The sequence below is a fragment of the Triticum dicoccoides genome, chromosome 5B (assembly GCF_002162155.2).
Source record: "Triticum dicoccoides isolate Atlit2015 ecotype Zavitan chromosome 5B, WEW_v2.0, whole genome shotgun sequence".
NCBI lineage: Eukaryota > Viridiplantae > Streptophyta > Magnoliopsida > Poales > Poaceae > Triticum > Triticum dicoccoides.
In genome coordinates, this window is record NC_041389.1 from 131,380,787 (window position 1) to 131,405,307 (window position 24,521).

The following is a 24,521-nucleotide window of genomic DNA, read 5'->3' on the forward strand; positions in this document are numbered from 1 at the left end:
GAAGGTTTTTTTAGAGTGTTTGTCCCGGGGTGGTTGTTTCTGCCCGTTGGACCCCATGTGCACTGGCTAAGTCAGCCCCGTGCGCACGGGGTACTCAGAGACTTTCACACCACCCCATGCGCACGAGGGTCAAAAGACCCCATTGAGGGAGTTCTGGACAGCCGGACTATATGCTTATGCCGGACTATTGGACTATGAAGATACAAGACTGAAGACTTCGTCCCGTGTCCGGGTGGGACTCTCCTTTGCGTGGAAGGCAAGCTTGGCAATTCGGATATGTAGATTTCCTTCTCTGTAACCGACTCTATGTAATCCTAGCCCCCTCCGGTGTCTATATAAACCGGAGAGTTTAGTCTGTAGGACAAGAACAATCATAATCATAGGCTAGGTTCTAGGGTTTAGCCTCTACGATCTCGTGGTAGATCAACTCTTGTAATACTCATATCATCAAGATCAATCAAGCAGGAAGTAGGGTATTACCTCCATAGAGAGGGCCCGAACCTGGGTAAACATTGTGTCCCCCACTTCCTATTACCATTAACCTTAGATGCACAGTTCGGGACCCCCTACCCGAGATCCACCGGTTTTGACACCGACATTGGTTCCCGCATCGGTGCTAAGCACGACCCCGTCCCACCTAACATCTTCTTGGAAAGGTTGCTCAAGCCATCCGTGGTGTGGCAAGGGGAGACAGGCAATACTAGTCCGGATCCGACCACAACCCCAGAGCCCAAACACACTGACATAATCAGAGGCTCCGCCACCGAAATAGCACCTTCGGCCCATGTAATTATGGCTGTCATCGCCCCCTGGACCAAACCATTCTTAGCCTACCTAAATAGGCAAGAACTCCCCGAGGACCAAAATGAGGCACGTTGCATTGTGCGGTGCTCTAAATCCTACAAGGTCCATGAGGGAGAGCTTTAAAAGAAAAGCGCTACCGGAGTACTCCAAGATGTATCTCCGAAGAGGAAGGACGGCAGCTCTTGGCCGAAATTCATGCTGGACTCAGCGGCCACAACGCTGCAGCTTGGGTCCTTGTAAGCAAGGCCTTCTCTACATGTTTCTATAGGCCGACAGCCCGAGCAGACGCACAGGACCTCGTCCAACATTACGTTAGTTGCCAGCTCTTCGCCAACCAAAGCCATATGCCACCCACCGCTCTCGAAACAATCCCCATAACTGGGCCCTTTGCTGTCTGGGGGCTCGATATGGTCGGACCCTTGAAGGAGGAAGCCATAAGAAAAAATACCTATTGGTCATGGTGGATAAATTCACCAAATGGATAGAGACCAAACCAATTAAAATGGCCGAGTCCGGACCAGTGATAGACTTCATATCAGGGGTCGTACACTGCTACGGTGTCCCTCATAGCATCATCACCGATAATGGCTCTAACTTCACAGCCGACGAGGTGAAAACTTGGTGCGGCAACATGGGCATTAAGCATAATTACGCCTCCGTCTATCACCCTCAAACAAACGGTCAAGTCGAACGAGCAAATGGTCTTATTATGAGCAGCATCAAACCCAGACTAGTGCGATCCTTGAAGGAATCAGATACGCACTGGGTCGAGGAGCTTGACTTCGTACTATGGGGGCTGCGGACCACGCCAAATCGCACTACTGGATACACACCATTCTTTATGGTGTACGGCGCAGAGGAGGTATTGCCCTACGATATCATTCATGACTCACCTCGAGTGCGCATGTACGAAGAGGGAGAAGCCGAGCTCGATCGGCAGGACAGTTTAGATGCCCTGGAGGAGGAGCGCGACGTCGCAAAAGCCCGTTCTGCATTCTATCAACAACAGGCTCGCAGGTATGAAAGCAGAGAAGTACGGGCCAAAACTTATAACGTTGGCGAACTAGTTCTACGCCTACCGGAAAAGAAAAAGCACAAGCTCAAGCCCAAGTGGGAGGGTCCCTTCATCATTGATAAAGTTCTCACCGGAGGAGCATACCGCCTGCGTGATGCATCAAATAATCGACTCGAGCCGAACCCATGGAACGCAGCCAGACTCCAAAGATTCTATGCCTAGTGTCGAACTCTCTGTTCGTCCCCTTCCCTCCGCCCTTTTTTTATTTTATACATATATCCTCTCTCTTTCTTTTCATGGCTCTGAGGCTTTAAGTGTGACTCGACTACACACTCTTGACGCGCTAAATCCTTAAGTATGCGCGCTCACTATACCTAGGGGCTTCCTATATAGAAGCTTAGTATAATTATCTTCCGGGTTTCATGTCCACTACATATGTGTCACTTCTCCATATGTACCTTTTCTTCACCATTATATGCATCGATATGACTTAAGTTTTGGCCAAGCTGGATTGCCTGGCTCCTGCATTTATGCCCTACGTTCTCGTTAGTTCGGGTAGGGCATAAGGGGAGCACATCTGCGATTGTTACTGCCGGTTACTCCGGACGTGTACCTCAGACTGGGTGAAGCCGAAAGCTAGAGTTCTTAAGGGAATATTCGATCGGTGAACTAAAAATGTTTCTTACCTATTACAATACAAACCCCCAGATGTTTCATATACTGCGTCTCTGGTCGTAGTTTGGACATGCACATTAATGTATGTGTATCCAGGGAAAGGAACCCTTAGCGGAACTATTCTCCCTGGAAGATGTTTCTTACTATCCATGTAATATAACATAGCTAGTTGGGTACTTGTCTGTTCAAGCGATCATGACCCCTACGCCTGGTTTCCACGCATACCCCGGTTACATAACTGAGCGGGTATTCGGAAACACTCCGGACTGTCGGGTCCGGAGGCTAAAGCGAAAAGGTCTGGCATGACAAATAATTTACAATCCGTCTAGGGACAAAATATGTCAATTGAAGTACACAGTCACTTCGACCCATATACTCCTTCTATGTCGTCCAACAGGCTATCTAGCCTATAATCCTATTGGGAATACTTTGCAGCTAATCCTACCTGGTCATATACCAGACTAACGGGAATCTCTTTCCCATCTGACCCTACAGGTCCGACCAGGGCCATGTGATTCGGATCGACCTTGGTGTACCGTGGTTTCACCATGGCCCAAGCTTCCCTCGCACCTTGTCGGCAGGCCAATATCTTCCATAAATAAAAGCGCCACCGCGCTCCCTTGAGCAGTTGTACAAGCTCCCCCATACTTCCTGGCAGGGAGGCGGATGGCCACAAGGCCTTGGCAATACCCTGCATCACCTGCCGAACTTGTTCGTGCAGTTGCGAAAGCTCTTGCAGAAGATCGCCTAAAGATCCGGGCATCTCCTCTTCAGGACGACCAGTCAGTATACCTACAGACATAACTCTGTTAGCATGTTTCTTCGTCGAACTTTATAAAGGTTCGTTTGAGCACATACTAAAAATGCCGCATTGAAGCCTCCTATTCTCATTCATGGAGTCCGCAAGCTGGGCTCGAACATCTTTCAATTCAACGCCCAGCCGGGTATTGGCATCCTGGAGATTGTTTTTCTCTCGCCTGACCCGTGTAAGTATGTGCTCGCCAGCCTTTAGTTGTCGTTGAGCTCATTGTTCATCCTCTTGTATGATCTCCGGATTCACTGTGGGATTGTCTGCGGAATCTATTGTTAGATCTGCAAGCATGCCGAATACCAACTGGTACACGTAATTATGTTTTTTTTAATCACGACAAGTATTACCAGATGAGGCCTTCTTGGATTCCTCCATTCCGCCAACTGCGGCCCTTAGTTGGGCTTTACCCTCCTCTAGCTCTTGAGACAAATGGGTATTCTTCTCTATAAGAACCTATTCATACAATGATCCTTAAATCAGTTGTGCCAACTGTTTCAAGTCTCAGGGGCTACTGATATACATAATTATCAGATTTTGCTTACCCGTATATCTTTTAAGTATTGGTCTGTGGCTCTAGCAAGCCCGAGTTAAAGGCATTGAACGCCTCTTCGGAGAAATTAGGGTCGCGGAGTGCGGCCCGCCGACGCCGATTTTATCCGCATCCTCTGTAGGAGGATCGTCCAGTGTTGTCCTCACGTTAGCCTCCACCCTTGAGGTCGGTTCTGGAGTCTGGCTGGTAGAGGCATGGCCGGCAGGATGTCCGGACACAGTCCGACGAATACTCTTTCTGCCAGGACAAAGTGGATATTGTTATATTTTAAAGATGATAATCATGGAGCAGGTTTTAAATCATTCCTCTTCGATGGCGTCTCAGTCCTGACCGCTTTCCTTTTAAGCCCACCCGGCTTGGGCGCCCCTTGTTGGTGAGTCGCCGCGGGTTCAGCACGGCGCCCCAACGGTCTTCCCTATGAAGCGCAATACATGTGCAGTGGGTAAGGCGTAAAGAAGGGATCCTCTCGGAAGTTAGGTCTCCGGTTTTACTTACATATGATGCAGGGAGTATGCCAGGATAGTCGGCAATGATGGCCACCAAGGCGCCGTCATAGCTTGCCTGGTAAAACATCCTGTCGACAGGCTCCACAAATATGCCTGGATCTTTTTCAAGTCCGGGGTCGAGGGCCCGTTTGTGGTCCTCTGGATGTGGAGGCGGGCTGTGGACCTCGCTCACAGCCTTTCGCAGTTCCTGTTATGGACTAGCAAGGTAAATATTTGTGATGAAAGACTGCAAGAATGAATAGAGTTGAGTAAAAGATGGCAACTCACCCAGCTAGGGGGGTTGTACATGGAAAATCCATCCCGTGGCTTAATGCGGATGAACTCCTCTTCTTCTCCTTTATACAAATCGAACAATATTTTCGCCAGAGTGGTGGCGGAGTCCAGACCTTTACAACCGCAGCGGGTGGCATTGTCTTCTCCATTGAAGTCCCACATGGGATTCCCCCGATACTGGAGTGACTGCACCCCCCGCATTATGCATATTAACATAACCTCGATTATTCTCAATCCAGATTTGGCCAGCGTTTTTATCCTGCCCATCAGTTGAAGGACCTCTTTATTATCTTCCTCCTGGGGGCTCCGGGGATGCCAGCTATGACGTTTCTTCATTGGGGCATTTGTGAACTCAGGAAGACCCATCCGAATAGGGTCAGGAAGGGAGACGTCCTTTATATAAAACCACTCGGAAGGCCAGTCTTCGGATGTCTTCTTCGGAGTGCCGGATAGGTATCCGGTCCCGGCGATGCGCCATATTTTGGCTTCGCCCAATTGGTATATTGATCCCTCCTGATTACGAGGGACGAGGCAGAACAACCTCTTCCATAGCTCGAAATGAGCTTCGCAACACAGAAATAACTCACAAAGGGCAACATAGCCTGCGATGTGCAGGATGGAGACAGGGGTGAAGTTGTGCAACTGGAGGCCATAATACTCCAAGAGCCCACAGAGGAACGGATGGATTGGAAATCCGAGGGCCCTCAGCAAGTAAGGGACAAGGCACACTCGCTCCCCCCGAGATGGGTTGGGAAAACTCTCCGCTTGCTCCCCGCCGTCAAAAGTGGCTAATCCGGCTCGAACAGGGACAAGGTATGCAGGGGGGAGGGACCCCTGGGTCTGCAACTCCACCAATTGGCCGTGGGATACGGTACACTTCTCCCAATCACCTGGTTTGGCGCTATGGGGGCGAGAGGAGGAGCTGCAGTGGCCGGCCATGATGGGATGTTTTTTCGGGCGCGCTCTAATGGATCCTCGCTTGGGGAAGATGGTGTGGTTTGGATCTGAGGATCCCCATCTCTTTTATAGACGATTTATTTACATGGTAGGGTGGCAATTATAAAAATGCCCCGGCTTCTCGCATTCGCTGGACACGTGGAGACTAACATTATTAAGGTACAGAAGCCGATGAGTGCAACATTAAATGGGAAGCCGGACACTGCTTGTTACAACAGGTACTCTGGAGAATTTGGAGAAGAACCCGCCTTGCAATGTCTAAGACAAACTGCGCACCGGACTCATCGTCATTGAAGCCTGGTTCAGGGGCTACTGAGGGAGTCCTGGATGAGGGGGTCCTTGGACAGCCGGACTATATGCTTATGCCAGACTGTTGGACTATGAAGATACAAGACTGAAGACTTCGTCCCGTGTCCGGGTGGGACTCTCCTTTGCGTGGAAGCCAAGCTTGGCAATTCGGATATGTGGATTTCCTTCTCTATAACTGACTCTGTGTAACCCTAGCCCCCTCCGGTGTCTATATAAATCGGAAGGTTTAGTCCGTAGGACAAGAACAATCATAATCATAGGCTAGCTTCTAGGGTTTAGCCTCTACAATCTTGTGGTAGATCAACTCTTGTAATACTCATATCATCAAGATCAATCAAGCAGGAAGTAGGGTATTACCTCCATAGAAAGGGCCCGAACCTGGGTAAACATTGTGTCCCCCGCCTCCTGTTACCATTAGCCTTAGACGCCCAGTTCGGGACCCCCTACCCGAGATCCACCAGTTTTGACACCGGCACCCATGCGCACGGGGTACTCAGAATGCGCATGGGGTACCCAGAGAGTTACGCAGTACCCCGTGCGCACCGGAGTCCAAAGACCCCGTGCGCACGGGGTACCCAGTAACTTTCTGTTATAAGCTTTCTGAGTACCACATGCACACACACTAAGATTTCACGTGGTAGGAAGAGGCTAGTGTATATGGTTCGGCAATGGTATTCCCACACAACTTTCGTCTACACAAACCCCTCTTAATAGTGTGGTCTTTCCTACGACTCGAAGCAAACCAAAAACTAAAACCTGCGACTCGCCGGTAGACCACGCCTTTGTCCTTTCTGAATTGGGGGGGGGGGGTCGCACATCTCCATCATGAAGCACTTGGAACCAATATCCTGAGATTAAATCTAGCAACCGATATTAGTTCCACTAACCACATTGTCATCACACCAAAATATAGTTTAAGTGTCACTTGCACTTTTAGTGGATCAAAGATATTATTTCTTCAGACGATCACTCTGCGAGTTAGCTTAGTGGCACGTCTGGAAAATCTTTGCATTGTTGACGTGGGGTTTTCTAGGGCGACCCTCATTGCCTTTGGTCTTTTTCTTAGCTACTGACCTATTGAAGTATATTGTTGACAAGGAGTAGGCTTCATCTTTCTATTCTGATGCAAGGCAAATTTCTTGTTGTTCACTATGCGGACGACACTATTTTGGTACTCCATGCTCTGGTTAGCTTCGTAATTTGAAAAAGATTCTGCGTGATTATGTGCTTTGCATTGGTCTTAAGGTTAACTTTCATAAGTCCTGTCTCATTCCAATAAACATTGATCGACGCAAGGCATTTTAATATTGGCAATACTCTTTCATGTGTGCTCTATGCTTCTGGTAGAAGACAATTGACCATCTTAAAATTTTCTTTTCTTTTAGCTTTGTGTGTTGGGCACGTTTTGGCATTCAATGGAGTTTGAATCACATGGGGCTTGAGGCTATTCAAATTGCGAAGAAAAGCTTTTTTGGTAATATTTTCTTTGAGATTGCGGACATCGTGGCCTGGAACGTAGGATTTTTTTCGACAAAGGGTGGATTTTATTGACTCAAAATGAAGCATTAAGAGGGTCCAAACACAATGAGCACACACCTGGCCTCTGCATAGTTAGGATGCACACAACCAATACCAACGCACACACACAATACAAACTCGCTAGCAAATAACAAATTTATATAAGATCAAAGCTATGTCTAAGCGAGAAAAAAATCCAAAGTGATCAAATTCATGATCGACAAACTACAAAAGTGACCATAGCCGCATCAACTATCTCATAACACCACAAGGACAACTACTAAAGTATGGAATGAAATGACAAAGACTTATTTGCTCTGGCTTAAATATAGACTCAACCATAACTTGTGAGACTACATCTCTTCTTGAGAGTGGCGATTTGGTGCCCGGGCTCAGATGAGCCCGGGCATGAATAGTACCATGAATTGAAAGGGAAAAAAGTTCAAAAGTTTTGAATATTTTTATGATGCAAGATGGCCCCGTGCGTGAACTCCGTGCAAAATTTTCTGAAGTTTGGACATTCGAGGATCTCGTGGCAAAAGAGACAAATTTTGGATGTGTAAGAAACTTTTGAAAATCGCACTGTTCATGTCTGATTTTGTCTTTTTTGCCGCGACCTCCTCGAATGTCCAAACTTCACAAAATTTTGCACGGGGTTCACGCACATGAGCATCTTGCACCACAATTTCTTTTGAATTTTTAAACTTCTTTCCTTTTAAAATCACGATTTTCACCGGGCTCATCTAAGCCCGGGCTCTGGGTTGAATTATCGACTCTTCTTGCTCTTTCTTTGTGTGCCTTGTTTCTTTCTTTTAGTCCCATGGACCTTTCTTTGTATTCTAACCTATTTTCTGATCTTCCTTTTGCAACTCTCCTTATGTCCTCAAAGTGCCCCCCCCCAAAGGATTATATATAACGACTAGCAAAAGGGCCCGTGCATTGCAACAGAAGGAAAGAAAACTCATAATCTCTAATGGACATGACCATATTTTGCAGCATCACCGAGATACACTATCACTCTCAATTTCGTGAAATCATGTGCATTATGTTAAACTCGCGCACATATTTGAAATCGTGAACGTTTTTCAAATTTGTGAACACTTGTTGAATCGGCAAATATTTCTAGAATAGACGAATATTTTTTTAGAAATTGGTGGAACAATTTTTGAAATTTACGAACATTGTTTTTATTTCACAAACATTTTTTTGACTTAACATTTTTTTGAAATTCATGATAATTTTTTAAATCAGTGAACATTTTATGAATGAATAAACAATTTTGCAAGTCACGAATAATTTTTTAATTTTTAGGATATCTTTCCATTCATGAACATCTTTTTGAATTGATTTTTTTACTAATTTCATTAAAGTTTTTAATACACGAACTTGAAAAAAATCATGAACATTTTTAATTTCCCTAACACTCTTTTTCAATATTTTCAACATTTTTTGAATAAGCAAACATTTATTTGAAAATCACAAGCATTTTTTGAATTCACACATATTTTATAATTTATTAAAAAGTATTTCAAAATTATCATTTTTTAATCCACAAAACATTTTTGAAGTCCCTAATTATTTAAAGGATAAAAAATAAAACATAAAAGAAAAGAAAAAAGAAAAAAGAAAAAAAAGAAAGAATAATAAACAGGCCGCCCGGACATGCGCCGGTCCAAACGGGCGCGCTGCATCTTGTCCCAGCGTGCAAAGCGCATGATAGAAGATCCCTACCTCATGGTCCAGCCTAGGCGGGGATTTCCCTGTGTGAAATGTTTTTTTATCACTTATATGTGGCATTGATGGGTAATATTTTGCATCTTTGAGGGCAATTTCCGTGACGTACCACAAGAAGCAATAGCCCATTTATTATTAAGTATAGATATAGATATAGATATCTATTTTAATATAGCACGATAGGAGCCTCTTCTATTGTTTTAAGCTTTAAAAAACCCTGTCCAGGGAGCCCCATCGCCACCATATTTATATTATACGTGCTTTTGTCAAAATTATCGTCATCGAAGTGTCACTTCTATGACTGAAAAACATTTCGTTCGAATCATAATGTCACAGATGTGTCTTTTTTTAGTGTTCATGTTCGAGGAACTACAACAGTGACCATATCCACACCAACCATCTTATAACACCACAAGGACAACTACTAGAGTGCGGAAATAAGTGATTTGCTCTGGCTTAAATATAGACTCAATTATAATCTGTGACACTAAATCACTCTTCTTCCTCTTTCTTTGTGTGCCTTGTGTCTTTTTTTGGTCCCATGGGCCTTTCTTTGTATTCTAGCCTATATTTTCTATCTTCCTTTTGTAACTCTCCTTATGTCCTTGGGTGTCTCCCTCATGGATTATATATAACCATATCTATTTTAATATAGCACGGTAGGAGTCTTTCCTATTGCTTTATGGAAACACTAACGCCCACACGTGTGGGCATTTGCATCTCGCCCACACGCGTGGATCCGCGTCCGTTTATTGGTGCATGAATCTTGGCATGTTTGTGGTGCCACGTAGGATTGAGTTGGTGTGTGGGCATTTATCCGGTCGCCCACACGTCCGTTTCATCACACGGAGGGGCCGGTGTGTGGGCGTTTAGCAGTTCGCCCACACGTCACGCACAAGGGTTGATGTGTGGGCATTTGCCATCTCGCCCACACGCCCGTCTCCTCTCCCACACCCAAGATGCTAGTTGTCATGTGTTTTGCAGTATACATGGCAACTGCCCTAGTGTGCTTGTAAGCAGATGGCAACTCTTTTTTTTACCCGAACATGTCAGTTGCCATGTGTTTTGCAGGATACACACAACTGCCTAGTGTGCACGTAAGCAGAATGCAACTCTCTTTTACCCGAGTTGCCATGTGTTTTTGTATGGTACATGGCAACTGTCATAGCGTGCACGTAAGCAGATGGTAAGTCTTCCTTTTACATGGCAACTGCCCTAGCATGCTTGTGAGCACATGGCAACTCTCTCAACTGCCTAGTGTTAGTAGGTGGCAACTCCTAAGTTTTGAAATCATGGCAACTGCAATAGACCAAGCCATACATGGCAACTGCAGTTGAGCAATCATGGAAACTGTAGTTGTCCGACATGGCAACTGTAGTTCAGCGACATGGCAAGTGCAGTCAAATGAACATGGAAGAGGGTCCAGACCATGGCAACTGCGGGGACGCTGGTGACTGTCACGTGGGACGTGCGTGACCATAAGATAGGAGGCCTGATGTACGGCCGTGTGAGTGATATTTATTTTGCCCACACACAGGCATGTGAGAGGGACCGCGAGGAAAAAAAAACCGTGTAGGCATTACTTGTTTTCCCCACATGTAGGCGTATGGGTTGATCCTTTTAAACACCACACAAACTGTGTGAGCAGACCCCTTGACGCCCACACGTGTGGACGTTATCGACGTCCTTGTTTTAAGCTTAAAAAACCCTCTCCCGAGAGCCCCATCGCCGCCACTCACCAGGCGACCGCTCCTCAGCTACGCGGCCTCCTCACCCATTGCCACGCCAGATTCACCATCCATGGAAAACTGCTATGAGACGCCTGGCCAGCCGCACCGCTGAGCCGCCGCCAACGCCCCTCCAACGGCCACCGAGCCCTGCCGCCGATCGCACTGCCTCCTCCGAGGTCTGAAGCCCCGCGACCGTCTGCCAGCAGCCGAGAGAGGACGACCCAAGGGAGAATGCACCGTCGCCGCCGTCATTGGATCCCGCACATAGATCGATGCCATGTTCAGGTTTATTGGATTGACATTAAACGTGTTGACGTTACGGTGCCGGTGGATGGGTGATGCTTCTAACGTATATAGAGAGAAATACACTAAGACAAGCGCATGACATACTGCGCCTAACTGCCCATCAACGCTCAACAAGCAAGTGGTTCGTCCATTAACTTCATCTAGTCTAGGGGTTTTAGTTAGCTGTATCAGTGCATGCCACGGCTTTCGAGCGGCACGTAAAAGGGGGCTTTATTGCTTCCAAATCTGTCGATGGAGGCATGCCATTCATGGGCATGAGATGTGAGACGAGAGCTAGCAACAACTCGCAAGCTAGCATGGATTGTTCTTTTCTTGCAGCCAGTTAGCACATGCCCTGTGCCTTGTGCAAACTGGAAAACCCTCGAGGGGCCAGAAAAGCTACGGCTGAGAGTTTCCCCACGTGGGTGCCTGGGTGTAGTACTATGTAGTACCTAGCCGAAAGAAAAGCTAGTGGAGATTGGACAAATGATTTGGAGAATCTATGGAGGCTACTAGCTTGGAAGTACAAGCAAGCTGGTCATGCAGAGATGAGATATATGCACCACTTACTTTTGGGAGTCATGTGTGAATGATCCAAGGACAAAGTGGTACGTGTGGCTTATCTTTCTTGCCTCCTTTTCTTCCTTTCCTTTTGGAGATAAAAGGCATGGCGAGGTAAATGGAATCTGCTCTCCCTAGCTTGTATGGTGTTGCTACTATATTTCTTTCTTCTTTTGCTTTCTGAGAAGACGTATAGCATATATTATTGGAGTAGTGTTTCAGTAGATATAGTTATATACAATTCCCCATACAATTATGCTCATATATAATACTAGCATGTTGTTGTATTGCTACTAGTTCGTCTAAACCAACTTTTAATTTAGAGAATTAGGGTCCTGAAATACACGGTCTTTCTGCAGATTCTTGCGCGAATCAGCTAGTTGTTTTCTGTGGAATTCGGCACTTTACACGGGACATTAGCAAGTTCATGTTGGACCTCCTCCTTTGCGGAACGGTGACCAATTCGAATAGCTCGAACCACATGCATATTTATCGCTTCAGAGAAAGTACCTAAGCAATCACGTGAAAAGGCCTGACACTTGAAATTAAGTCGTTGGGACTTTGGAGGCTAATTTTAGCACATAAGTATGAGTGCACAGAAGTTTCAATACCAATCATTTGTGCACTTGTACATTTGCATACTTGTAAGTAACATTACAAATCATGCGGAATACTCCATCCCTTTAACCTCTCGGACAACAAAGTCGGTATGAGGAAAAAATGAACAAGTGACCAAAAAAGGAAAAAAGAAACCAAAAGAACTTTAATCACTTTTATATAAAATAGTGACTTTTCAAGTTAGAATAAACTAATTAACTCTAGTTTTTTCTCCATAGAAGTGACGCATCTAATTCAACACCACCATGCCGACCATAAATCGTATATATGCACGTACCCTTTTCCAACATATATAGAACATAAATCATTGCATCTTCCAAATGTCCTCCAAACTCCAAAAATTCTCAGCGAGGCTCTCAGACTCGGAGAACCCTTGAACCCATCCAGACAACTCCGAGTCCTGAAGCTGGAAAGTCTGGTTTGACTCAGGCCAAAACCCTTGATTCTGCTCTTGCACCCAATCCCCACCCTGTATCATCTCTCCTACGCTCGCATTCGTGCAGCGTGCTCCATCGTATGACTCCGATGCGAAAGAGTCGGACGATGATGTCACCATGCCGGAGCTCTCCATGTAGCTCGTCGGTAGCCCAGGCACAAGATGATCACCAACTGTAGATGCTTGCTGGAGGTGGTGGTCAGCGAGGCGAGGCATCCATAGATACTTCATGGCATCCTTGAACTTGCTGCTGTTGGCATCACAGTTGAGCTGCTTGGCGTGCTTTTGCACCCTTGTCCTCCAGTAGTTTTTGATCTCGTTGTCGGTCCTCCCAGGAAGGTGTTGAGCTATCTTGGACCACCTTTCATGTACAAGAATAAAAGGGGCAAATGCAATTAGGGAAACATCCATGGTGCATGAAGAAAATTAATTAATTGCGGCATCTTTTTTGGGAGGGAATGGGCAATATTTTTTTACATTAATTAGCAAAGGATAATTTAGTACGTGGAGTCTAATTAATACTTCTATTTAGTAAGTTATTTTTCGCTAACTCTAGCAAGAGTGTGTGATATACACTACATACGTGTGGAGAGAATGAACTATAATCAATTTATCAACATATCTAGCTAGCTAAGAATTAGAAATGAATAACTAGTTTGAAAAAAAAACATGAAATCTCAGGAAGCAATAATTAGAGACAGCTAGATTGGTAGTACTCTCCAAATCTTTGGAGAAGAGGAAGATAGAAGAGGCGTGCAGCTTTGATGTACCGTATGTGAGGTGAAAGAGAAAGGCATAGGCATATGGTGCATGTGGCCATGCTGCAACCCATATGCATCCTATTCCCGTTTAGGTAGCAAGACTTGTACAATCTGAAGTGTGCCATCCGATGGAGCTAGCTGGAGGCTTTCAATTTGATTTGACGTGCAAGCTAGTCCACATCAAGCTAGCTAGCTAGGTTGGACTTGGAGCTAGCTGGCTGTACTGGCCGGTTACTACTGTATGCACGGTGTGCATGACATGCGACGTTTGATTATTGGTAATTACCTGTTGCCCCAGCGGGAGTGGAGGTCGAGGATGAGCAGCTGCTCGTCGGCGGTGAAGTTGCCGCGCTTCACGTCCGGCCGGAGGTAGTTCAGCCACCGCAGCCGGCAGCTCTTCCCCGTCCGCTTCAGCCCTGCACCAGCATGCATGGATCCACGGTCAGTTCATACTTCAGAGCAGGCTCAAATCAAGAATCAGTTGAAAAGTCAATCTGCATGGCCGGAGGACGGTGCATCGTCGGCGGCGGCTGCACGAGGACGTACCAGCGGCGCGGGCGAGGGAGTTCCAGCGGCCGTCGCCGTGGTCGGCGATGTAGTTGACGAGTGTGAGGTCCTCCTCCACGGTCCACGGGCCGCGGCGGATCTCCTCGGCGGCCTCCTCCTCATGGCGCAGCAGGTCGTCGTCGAGCTTTACCACGGAGCACGGCATGGTCGTGCCGCTGCTCCGCTGCGTGGACGACGATGACCATGACGCCATGTTCTCCCTTTTTCTAGTTCTAGAGACAGAGAGGGGCGGAGACTAAGCCAGTTTATGCTTGACAAGTTGGAGAGTTGGATTAATGAGAGACGGAGATGTCAAGTAGTGAAGTCGTTTTATAGTGTTTGCGAGAGGGAAGAGAAAGTAGAAAAGTGAGCGCGAGGGAGAGAGAGAATACGCACGTGGTGAAATGTGTGTGAGGCAGGGAGGGAGAGAGGACGGGTGGCGCAAGGCATCCCTCTCCGCTCCGCGCGTGCGCGCGTACGTATTTTCACAACTACAACTACAAGGGCACCGTACAATTGAGGCCATGGGTCGGCGCTCGGAGATGGATGATATGGACCGCATCATTGAGGCGGCGTGCGTACGTAAAAGATGGCATGTATATGTATTTTTTTTAACACAACAAAAAAAACCAGACTTAAAAAAAATACATCTAGGTTTGTAGACCATCTAACAATGACTACAAACACTTGAGCGAGCCGAAAGCGTATTGCCGTCATCATCACCCCTCATCGAAGCCGGGCAAATTTTATTATAGTAAACAGCCGGGAAGCATCGTGTTAAGACCGCACGGGACAAGCGTACCTGAACAACAACTGTCGACGATGAAGAGACGCATAGATCGAAAGGGTAAAATATGTAAATATACAAACAAAGACGAACGAAGACTAAATCCACGTGGATCCATTTAAGACAAATGTCGACCGCAATCCCGTAAAATCTACGGAAGGCAAACCTCCACACGCCCTTCAGTGACGCTAGAAGCATCACCAGGATGGAGGCTAGCCGGGAAGATTCTTATTCCATATCAGAGAGTAAAAGATGATATGCATTTATACTCGTTAAATATTCGTAAGCATACATTAAACAGAGTCGTTCGTTACATTTTCAACAAACCAGTGATAATTGAGAAGCATAGCCACTCCTCCGAGAGCTGAATGCCATGGAACGATCGGCTGCCTGGAATCACCTATCCAATACATCCTAAAATGCTCACGAATAAGGACATGGAAGAATTAGATGTGAGCCTTCAATCGGCCGCTATGTGCGGAATTCTGCAATTCATTACTAGGTCACTGGGATGCACTGTTTGAGCTAAATCCATACGAAATGGGCATTTATTAGTGGAAACTTGTGATAATATAATTTTCTTAGTGGAAACTTATCACCACCCTGCACATCATTTATAAGTGGAATTTTGAGCTTTGCTATCACATCATTGGTGGAAACTTGCGCCTACAAGTCACTTTAATTCAAGAATCCAGAGAGGTGTTTTCATAGTTATCTCTGATTCTACTTCGTTTTCTTGTTTAGATTCATTTTGTTTTTCTGATCTTAATCCATGCTATCACTCGGAATTTTGAGGAGCACATTGTCAGCACATCTGACATGCAATTGCCACCTAGAAGCGTCAGAGCAGCCTCGCAGGACGCTCGGCACATCCGTCAGCAACGACTGAACCCAAGGGTCCAAGGGCTCGAGTGGGTGTGAGCTGGTGCGATGGCATCACCTACTTAGCCCCTCAGGGAAGATGGTGAAGTCATCCAGTGGATCATGGTGTTGGCATTTGGCTAGGCGGCTCTATGTTCTTGGCCTTCCTCTTTTCCAATTCGTGTATCTCCCCTAATTGTGATAGCCACTAAGACTCAAATTCCTCCTAGAGCTTAATACATCGAGAGAGAGAGATATTGCTAGGCTGCTAACATCTAATATACAGAGCCCTTAGTTCTTGGACGCTGGTGAATTTCATCGAGACCAGACACCTGCGTCCTGTGAGGAATCAGATCGAAGCCATGGATCCATCATTCAAGGACTACCTCGACAAGCTCTCTTCGTCTCTCGAAGAGATCCGCTCCAACCTGGGCACCAAAACATGTCAGCGGTCAAGTCACAGACCGCCAAGCTCGATGATCTGGTCAAGTGGCGGTCGGATCTAGAGTAGTGCATGGAGCAACTCGCTATCGCGGTCACCGAGCTTTAACAATGCCGGCGGGCAGCGTTTAGAGAATGGTTATCGAGTGAGGCCGGTGTATCAGCACCACGAGTGTCTCTTTGGGGCCACATCGGCACCGGCGCAAATGCAGCGGGCAACCCTCTTGGGTCTACGCACCACGGCATCGATACACAACCACAAGGATTGGCACCGGTGTTCGCTTCATTGTCCACCCCGGCCAACGTCTGCAAGCCGCTGCTCCGTGCACTTCTCCTTTTACACATGCTAGTCAAATACCAGTCGGGACTGGGCAAGTCCACCCCTCCATCGGATTTCCACAATTTCAAGCAAAAATCTCCCCTCTCGAAAACCTTGTGCGATCAATGTTTTCAGATGTTTTGGGATTCAGGGCAAAAATTGAGTACCTATGGCTTCTCTAAATTTTGCTAGGTTTGCATCCGTGTGGCTCCAACCGGTTCTAAAGAAATTGTCTGAATTCAACTGGTAGTCATTTGCTACTTTACATTGCACACGGTTCGGACGCGATCGCCATCAGCTGCTAATCACCCGTTTTACACAATTTCTTTCAAAAAATCTTCTGCGGCCGATTACATTGCACGATTCGAGTTGGTTATTTATACATTTATTTGCTTATTCCGAGACTATCCATCCTTAATTATTACTTCCTCCATAAACTAATATAAGAATGTTTAGATCACTATTTTAATAATCTAAATGCTCTTATATTAGTTTACAGAGAGAGTACTATCTTACTCGATATGTGGAGAGGCTTTGCACCGACATCCGTCCCATGGTGCCGATGCAACTGACACTCGCTCGACATGGCGCGTGCTCTAGCGCTACTTCAAGACGAAGTGGTGGACGACATAGCCATCAAGCAAAAACTTCCGCCTCCTGCTCATGTGGCGGAACGAGTGAACCGTGTGGGCACGCCCATGGCGCTTCCCACCACCACCAGTCCACCACCACTGGGCGCTCACCTTTGCCAGTTGTGGCTGCTGATCATCGTGGCATCGAGGCGGCCCGCGTCGCGTCCCCAAGCTCAAGGCCTTACACTTAAAGTGTGGCGAACATGGGCTCACGAAAACACCTACCCTAGCAGCGAACAACTTTTATAAAACAAAACAGCGCACAACTGTTGTCATGGATGAGCTTCTACAATTGTTCAGCATCTATAATGTCATCAGTCGAAAAATGCCACTGGCTCTCGAGGAAACATAAACAGAAAAAAATAAAAATAAAAAAGAAAATAAAATAAAAGCCAGGCCAACCCCGGCCCAGCTAGCCAGCCCAGCAACGCACGCGTGCGCAGCTCGGCCTCGCGCCACACTCTCTCTCCCCTCTCCCACTGACCAGCAGACCCCGCCCGCCAGCTTCACTCCTCACCTCCCGCAATTGCTCGCGCCCATGCACTACTAGGGAAAACCTTATACACATAATCTTAGCAGCAGCGCGGCTCAAAAAGAGGTGCTACTGCTAATTAGCAGTAGCGCGTGCGTGCAAAACTCGCTACTGACACGGCGTTAGCAGTAGCGCGCTTGGAGCAACCCGCGCTGCTACAAATATCAACCGACAGTGTCCACCAACCTACATTTAGTAGCAGCGCGTCGTCGCGACCCCCGCTACTGCTAAAGCTGTAGTAGCAGCGCGCTTTTTCTGAGGTCGCTGCTGCTAATTTTCAAATTGGGCACATTGTTGGTCCCAATTAGCAGTAGCGCTTGTGTGAAAAGCGCGTTGCTGGTACTTTCTTATCAGCAACGCGTTTTATGTCCCGCGCTAGTGCTAAGCCGCACCAGCCCACCACCTTTCCCCACCCGTCCTCCCCCTCCCCCATCTCCTCTCTTCCCTTTCCCCTACCTACCACATCCTCCCTCTCTCACTCTTCTTCTTTCTCAATACTTCTCTCCCATTACTCTCCCTCTCCTACCTACCTCTCTCTCTCTTCATTACTCCTAGCTAACTACACCACCTCCATTAATGCATCTCCTTTCTCTTTTTCCTTCCCCCTCCACTAGTTGAAGTTGTCTCCTCCCAAATTAGCTAGCTAGGTAAATGTAGCATTTAGTTAAGTGACCTATTTGCCCCCTAACTAGATCTATCTTTGTCAAGAAGAGCTTTTTGCACTTTTGATCTCCCTACATCACCATCTCCACCGTGTGCTCGATCTCGAGATAGAGGTGATTAAAATTTCATGCTTTTACAAAATGGCAATATGTTTATGTGTGTGTGATATGATAATTGGGAGATATGATGGAAATTGTGTGTGTGACATGAGTTGACGCCAAATTGTGCTTTTGAGTTGCTTATGTTTTGCCGAAATGTCGATTTATTTCCGTTTCGGCGAATTTCGGGCAAACTCTAGATCTATATATGTCCTATTTTTAGGGAAGGTCATGCCGAATTTTTGTATGACTTTGATGCATGCACGCATTTTTATAATCAATTTGTTTATTATTACCATGCAGAGTTCACGATGGTCAGTGGAACGATGGTGGACAGGTGGTTGCGGTCGGCGGTGCAGGACATGAAAGAAAATAACCGGACAGAGGTTTTATGTCCGTGTCGAAAATGCAAAGGAATAGTTTGGCTCGACCCCCATGACGATGGTCGTGTCGAAGCGCACCTGCTCATGACTGGTTTCATGGATGGCTATACTCGGTGGATAATTGAAGATGAGGATGACGATGTTGAGGACGCCGACAGGGCAGGCAATGATGACACGGGGCAAGACGAAGAGATGATCGATAATGGCGGCGGGGAAGGGGCCGGACATGGCGGCGGAGAAGGGGCCGGACATGGCGGAGGAGAAGGGGCCAGACATGGCGGAGGAGAAGGGGCCGGACATGGCGGCGGAGAGAACGACATGGACTCCACGCAGCAGAGTTCGTCGGTACTAAGTTCAATCGTGCGGGACCCTCATGTTCAAGCATTGCGTCGCAAGGAGACGAGTACTGAGAGAGCTGCTTCTAGAGAGGAGGCTAAGCTGGAGCAATTGGTGGTAGACTCGAACACTCCATTGTATGATGGTTGCAATCCTGAGGTGACCCGCTTGAGTTCCACGCTCCAACTCCTGAAGACGAAGGCTAAAAACAAATGGACCGACACTAGCCTCGATGAGCATCTCAAGTACCTAAAGGATGTTCTTCCCGCGGGGAATCTATGTCCTACTAGTATTGACGAGGCCAAGAAGATCGTGTGCCCTATTGATCTGCCACACATTAGATACCATGCATGCATCAACGATTGCATAATTCATCGGAAGGAGCACGCGGAAAAAAGAAGCTGTCCGGTGTGCAATGCTTCTCGATACAAGAAGGCCGGAAAGAAATTTCCCCAGAAAGTTGTATCGTACTTACCGATCACTCCCCGTCTCCAGCGGTATTTTGTAGATCCCAAGGAAGCAAAGCTAATGCGCTGGCACGTGGAGAGGAAGAAGCCCGACGAAGGAGATGATCTGAAGCTGAGACACGTCAAGGATGGAAGCCAGTGGAGAGTGTTGAACAACTTCTATCGGTATTTCAAATGTGATGCAAGGAACATCGTGCTTGGCGCGTGTACCGATGGCATGAATCCGTTTAGCAACCAGAACACCAACCATAGCACATGGCCCGTGTTTGTATGGATGTACAACCTCCCCCTTGGTTGTGCATGAAGTCGAAGTACATCCACATGAGCATGCTTATTCAAGGGCCAAAACAACCAGGAAATAATATTAATTTGTATCTGGGGCTACTTCAAAAGGAGTTAGACACGTTATGGAAAACACCGGCCAAGACATGGGACGCCAGCAAAGGCGAGTATTTCTACATGAGAGCCGCGCTGATCACGACAGTGCACGACTATCTCGGTTACGGATATGTCGCAGGCCAGGTGTGACATGGATATTGCGGATGCACGCGATGCATGGATGATACGACGTCTCAGCAGCTAACGTCAAGGAAAGATGGCGGGTCTTGGAAAATCGTGTACATGGGGCATCAAAGATGGCTCGAACAGGACGACCCGTGGAGAAACCGTGGAGATCTATTCAATGGTCAAGCTGAGCATCGAGGACCTCCACGTAAGCGGAGCGGTGCCGAAATGGATGAGCCGTTGAAAAACTGGAAGGAGTGCCCCGCGCCGGGAAAGACGATGAGAAAGGCGCCGGAGCCGCTGCTGAAGGTATGGAAGACGAGGTCTGTGTTTTGGGACTTGGAGTACTGGCACAAACTTGATACACCTCATTGCCTTGATCAAATGCATATCTGTAAGAATGTCCTTGAGAGTTTGCTCGCAACACTGATGAACATGCCGGATAAGACCAAGGATGGGCCGAAGGCAAGAAAAGACTTGCAAGATTTGAAAATCAGGGAAGATCTGCACATGACGCCCCGTAAAATGTCAAACGAGACAGAGATGGAGACAGAGGCACGGGAGAAGAAGGGCAAGAAAATAAAGAAAGAGGATTATTGCCCCCCTTCTTGCTTCACCTTAAGTCAGGCTGAGATCGATCAATTCTTTAAGTGCCTTACCGGAGTCAAAGTTAGTTCCGGTTACTGTGGCAAGATAAGGAGATATCTAGACACGGACAAGAAATGGTTTAGCGGGATGAAGTCCAATGACTGTCATGTGATGATGACGCAGATAGTACCTGTTGCCCTTAGAGGGATAATGGACAAGCACGTCCATGACACGCTTATTGGTCTCTGCAGCTTTTTCGACGTCATCTCTCGAAAGTCGATCAGTGTGAAGCAGCTCCGAAGGCTACAGGAAGAGATTGTTGTGATACTGAATGAGCTTGAGATGTACTTACCGCCCGCATTCTTTGACGTGATGGTGCATCTGTGTGTCCATATTGTGGATGACATAATAGACCTGGGGCCGTCATTCCTGCACAACATGATGCTGTTTGAGAGGATGAATAGGATCATCAAAGGATTCATTCGTAACATGTCCCGTCCGGATGGAAGCATTGTCCAGGGCTATGTGACACAAGAGTGCATCTCTTTCTGCGAGAATTTTCTATATGGCACAGACCAGCCACCTGGTGTTAGTGTTGGTTTGCCCATTAACAAGCACGATGGGAGGCTCGAAGGAGAAGGTCACTGCAACGGTCGCAGGGAACTGCACGTGGCATACTCAGGTCGATGCAGCGACTTTGACAGAGCAAACATGGTAGTGCTACAACACCTAGACGAGGTAGATCCTTTCGTGGCACTGCACAAAGAAATTACAGCAAAGAAGTATCGTGACCGGGGGGTATGCAGGACGCACGCCGAAGTTACTAGAGAGCACAACTCCACTTTCCTGCATTGGTTCAAAGAGCATATTATTGCTAATCCCCCGGAGGAGGGCTCTAAGGACGGATTGCTCATATACGCCTTAGCACATGGCCCCTCGCCCAACCTCGTAACCTATCAGGCATATGATATCAACGGATACACGTTCTACACGGAGGCCAAAGATATGGACAGTGATGATCAGAACTCAGGGGTGACGATGGAATGCATGACCGGTAGCAACAACGGCGCACCTGAACGATTTTATGGAAGGGTCGAGGAGATCTGGGAGCTTGACTACTCTATACTGCACAACACGACGATGTTCCGTGTCAGATGGGCTAAGAATGTCGAAAGAGAAAACCGGATTTTCACTACCATGACTATACCCGACGCCAAGAGCGCTACCGTGAACCCTATCGCAAAAAACGAGCCATGGGTACACACTAAGCACGTGACACAATGCTTCTTCATAACCGACCTGCGCAATCCCAGCCGTGTTGTCGTGAGGAGAGGCAAAAGGAACATCATTGGAATGGATGGAGTCGCCAACGAGGAAGACTACGATCAGTACGGCAACCCAATGAGGGAAGATGACGATGATGATGAAGTATATGTCAAAAGAAGAATCAATACTACATTACCTAAGAAAAATCATACTCCATGGAAAAGGCAAAGTCACAATGAGGGGCTCAATTATTCTTCGACGAACAAGAAGGGAAAGAAGCTGACTCAAAAACGAAAACGTCAATGCTGAGGAACCGTATGTTATCGGTCAAATGATGTAATATATATATATATATATATATATATATATATATATATATATATATATATATATATATATATGTTCCTATTTTGTATACACACTTAGGCATTATTATGCATGGGTCCAATGATGTAATATATATGTTCCTATTTTGCATACATATTTAACCGTCAAATGATGCAATATATATCGCCTTCCCTTCGTTCACTGCTCTCAGAAAAAAACGTGAGAGAAAATAAAGGAAAAGAAAAAGAAAACTGGTTATAGTACTAGCGGTTTACTGAAAAAGAGCTACAGCTAGTCAAGGTAGCAGTAGCGGTTTCCGTAAAAACCGCTATAGCTACCTGTATTAGTAGTAGCGCCTTTGGTCTAAACGCGCTACTGCTACATCCACTTAACCCAAAATCCTCCCTCTCTCTGCATCATCCCGCCTCTCCCCCCCCCAATTCCCCCTCTCTCTTCCCCCGTCGCACCGCCGCGCCCCGGAGCTCGCCCCCGACCCCGACGCGCCACTCCTCCCTCCTCTGCTTCCTCCTCTCCCAACCTCGGCCGTCGTCGGGCCTGCCTCCACGCCCCTGCACCCTCTGTAAACCCCCCTCTCTCTGCTAGCTAGGGTTCTTCGGTTAATTTACTTAGGTTTTAGTTAGGGCAGTAGGTTAATTAGGTTATCTATTTAGTTATGAATTTAGCTAGGTTGAATTTATATGCAAATTTAGGTAGGCTGAATTTAGGTAGGTTGAGTTTATATGCAAATTTGAACTGAACATGTGATATGTGGACATGTCATGTTTTGGACATGTCATGTTTGGAATTTGGACATGTCATTTGGACATGTGATGTTTTGGTTCAATTTTGATAAATGATCCGAGTGGCCTATGTTACGCCGGAATGTTGATTCATTTCCGTTCCGGTGAATTTCAGGTGCTCGATATGTCCATTTTTTAGCAAAGGTCATGCCGAAATTTCCCGTGAATTTTGGCATGATTTGTGCTAGATAGTAGGCATATCGAGTGCTGGCACATAGATTTCTTTTTTATGTCATTTCTCATTTTTTCATACTTTTAGAAATAAACGAGGAGACTTAATCATAGGAAACATGTCGAACAACGAAGAAACTGGGCCTTCTGACCAAGATGCAGACGAGATGGATTATGAGGGTGAACAAGAGTACCTCGACTATTTGACTACTAAGCAAGGTTTGCAGGTCGGCCTTGATGATGGTACTAACGCCGACATCGACACCGACGGCGCCAGCACCGATGGCGGCGCCGAGACCGGCGGGGAAGGTACCGGCGGGGAAGATACATGCGGGGAAGGTACCGGCGCCAATGCCGCTACCGAAAAGAAGAAGCATAAGAAGCAGAGGATACGAAAACCTAACAAGCTAGCACTACTAGGGAAAAGTCTATACACAGAATCTTACCAGCAGCGCTCCTCAAAATACGACGCTACTGCTATTTAGCAGCAGCGCGTGATAGCAAAACGCGTCGCTGAAAGGAAAATAGCAGTAGCGCGTCCACACCAAACCGCGCTACTGCTCTAATTGCCATGACCTCGCCCCCAGGTAGTTATAGCAGTAGCGCCCTATACTGAACCGCGCTACTGCTATAGAAGTTAGCAGCAGCGCGCTTCGAAGAAAATCGCTACTGCTAAGATCAGCACACAAGTTTAGTCCCACCTCGCTTCGTGAACAGGGTGTTTACCACCTTAAATATGTTACTTCTGAAACTATCACAACCACTTGGTCTTCACTGAACTCTATGTGTAAAATTTGTGGCCTACCGGAGAGGACTCATATTGACAATTCAGATTGTACACAAAAAGATTATTGATGGCCAATGTATTTTTTCATTGACGTATTTTTGTATACTTACACTTAGCAGTAGCGGTTTATCTGCAAAGCACTACTGGTAGTCCAACTTAGTAGTAGCGTGTAACAATGCACAGCGCTACTGCTATTCAGATTAGTTGTAGCGCGTTTTGGCAAACGCGCTACAACTATCCCTACCTTATCCCCACGCGCACGACCGACCCTCTCTCTCACTCACACTCTCACTCTCGCCCGCGCGCCGATAACCGTCGTCGTGCGTCGTCGTCGCCGTCGCCGCCTCCGCCTTCGTTCGTCCGCCGCTGAGGTACTCCCCTCCTTCCGTCCTTCCTCCCTCCTCCTCGCACATCCTCCCTCCGCCTGTGGCCGCCCCTCCCTCCTTTGCCGCCGCCCTCCTCCCTCCACC

General features: G+C 47.0%; 1 protein-coding gene across 1 annotated transcript; it reads right to left on the minus strand.

Annotated features, from left to right (window-relative positions):
• Positions 1-12,345: 12,345 nt before the first annotated feature.
• On the minus strand, positions 12,346-14,382 carry LOC119307805 (transcription factor JAMYB-like). The gene is made up of 3 exons (XM_037583890.1): positions 14,090-14,382; positions 13,830-13,959; positions 12,346-13,143 (listed from the first exon to the last, which is right to left on the minus strand). Exons 1-3 carry the CDS (start codon positions 14,301-14,303, stop codon positions 12,651-12,653), a joined length of 837 nt encoding a protein of 278 aa, XP_037439787.1. The 5' UTR covers positions 14,304-14,382; the 3' UTR covers positions 12,346-12,650.
• Positions 14,383-24,521: the final 10,139 nt, after the last annotated feature.

What these genes read in the sequence shown, in the direction of transcription:
- LOC119307805 (XM_037583890.1), bottom strand. Translation starts at nt 14,303, where the DNA reads ATGGCGTCATGGTCATCGTCGTCCACGCAGCGGAGCAGCGGCACGACC. An exon ending in CTCCCTCGCCCGCGCCGCTG is followed by an intron (nt 13,960 to 14,089) that starts GTACGTCCTCGT and finishes ATGCTGGTGCAG; the next exon opens with GGCTGAAGCGGACGGGGAAG. An exon ending in CACTCCCGCTGGGGCAACAG is followed by an intron (nt 13,144 to 13,829) that starts GTAATTACCAAT and finishes TGTACATGAAAG; the next exon opens with GTGGTCCAAGATAGCTCAAC.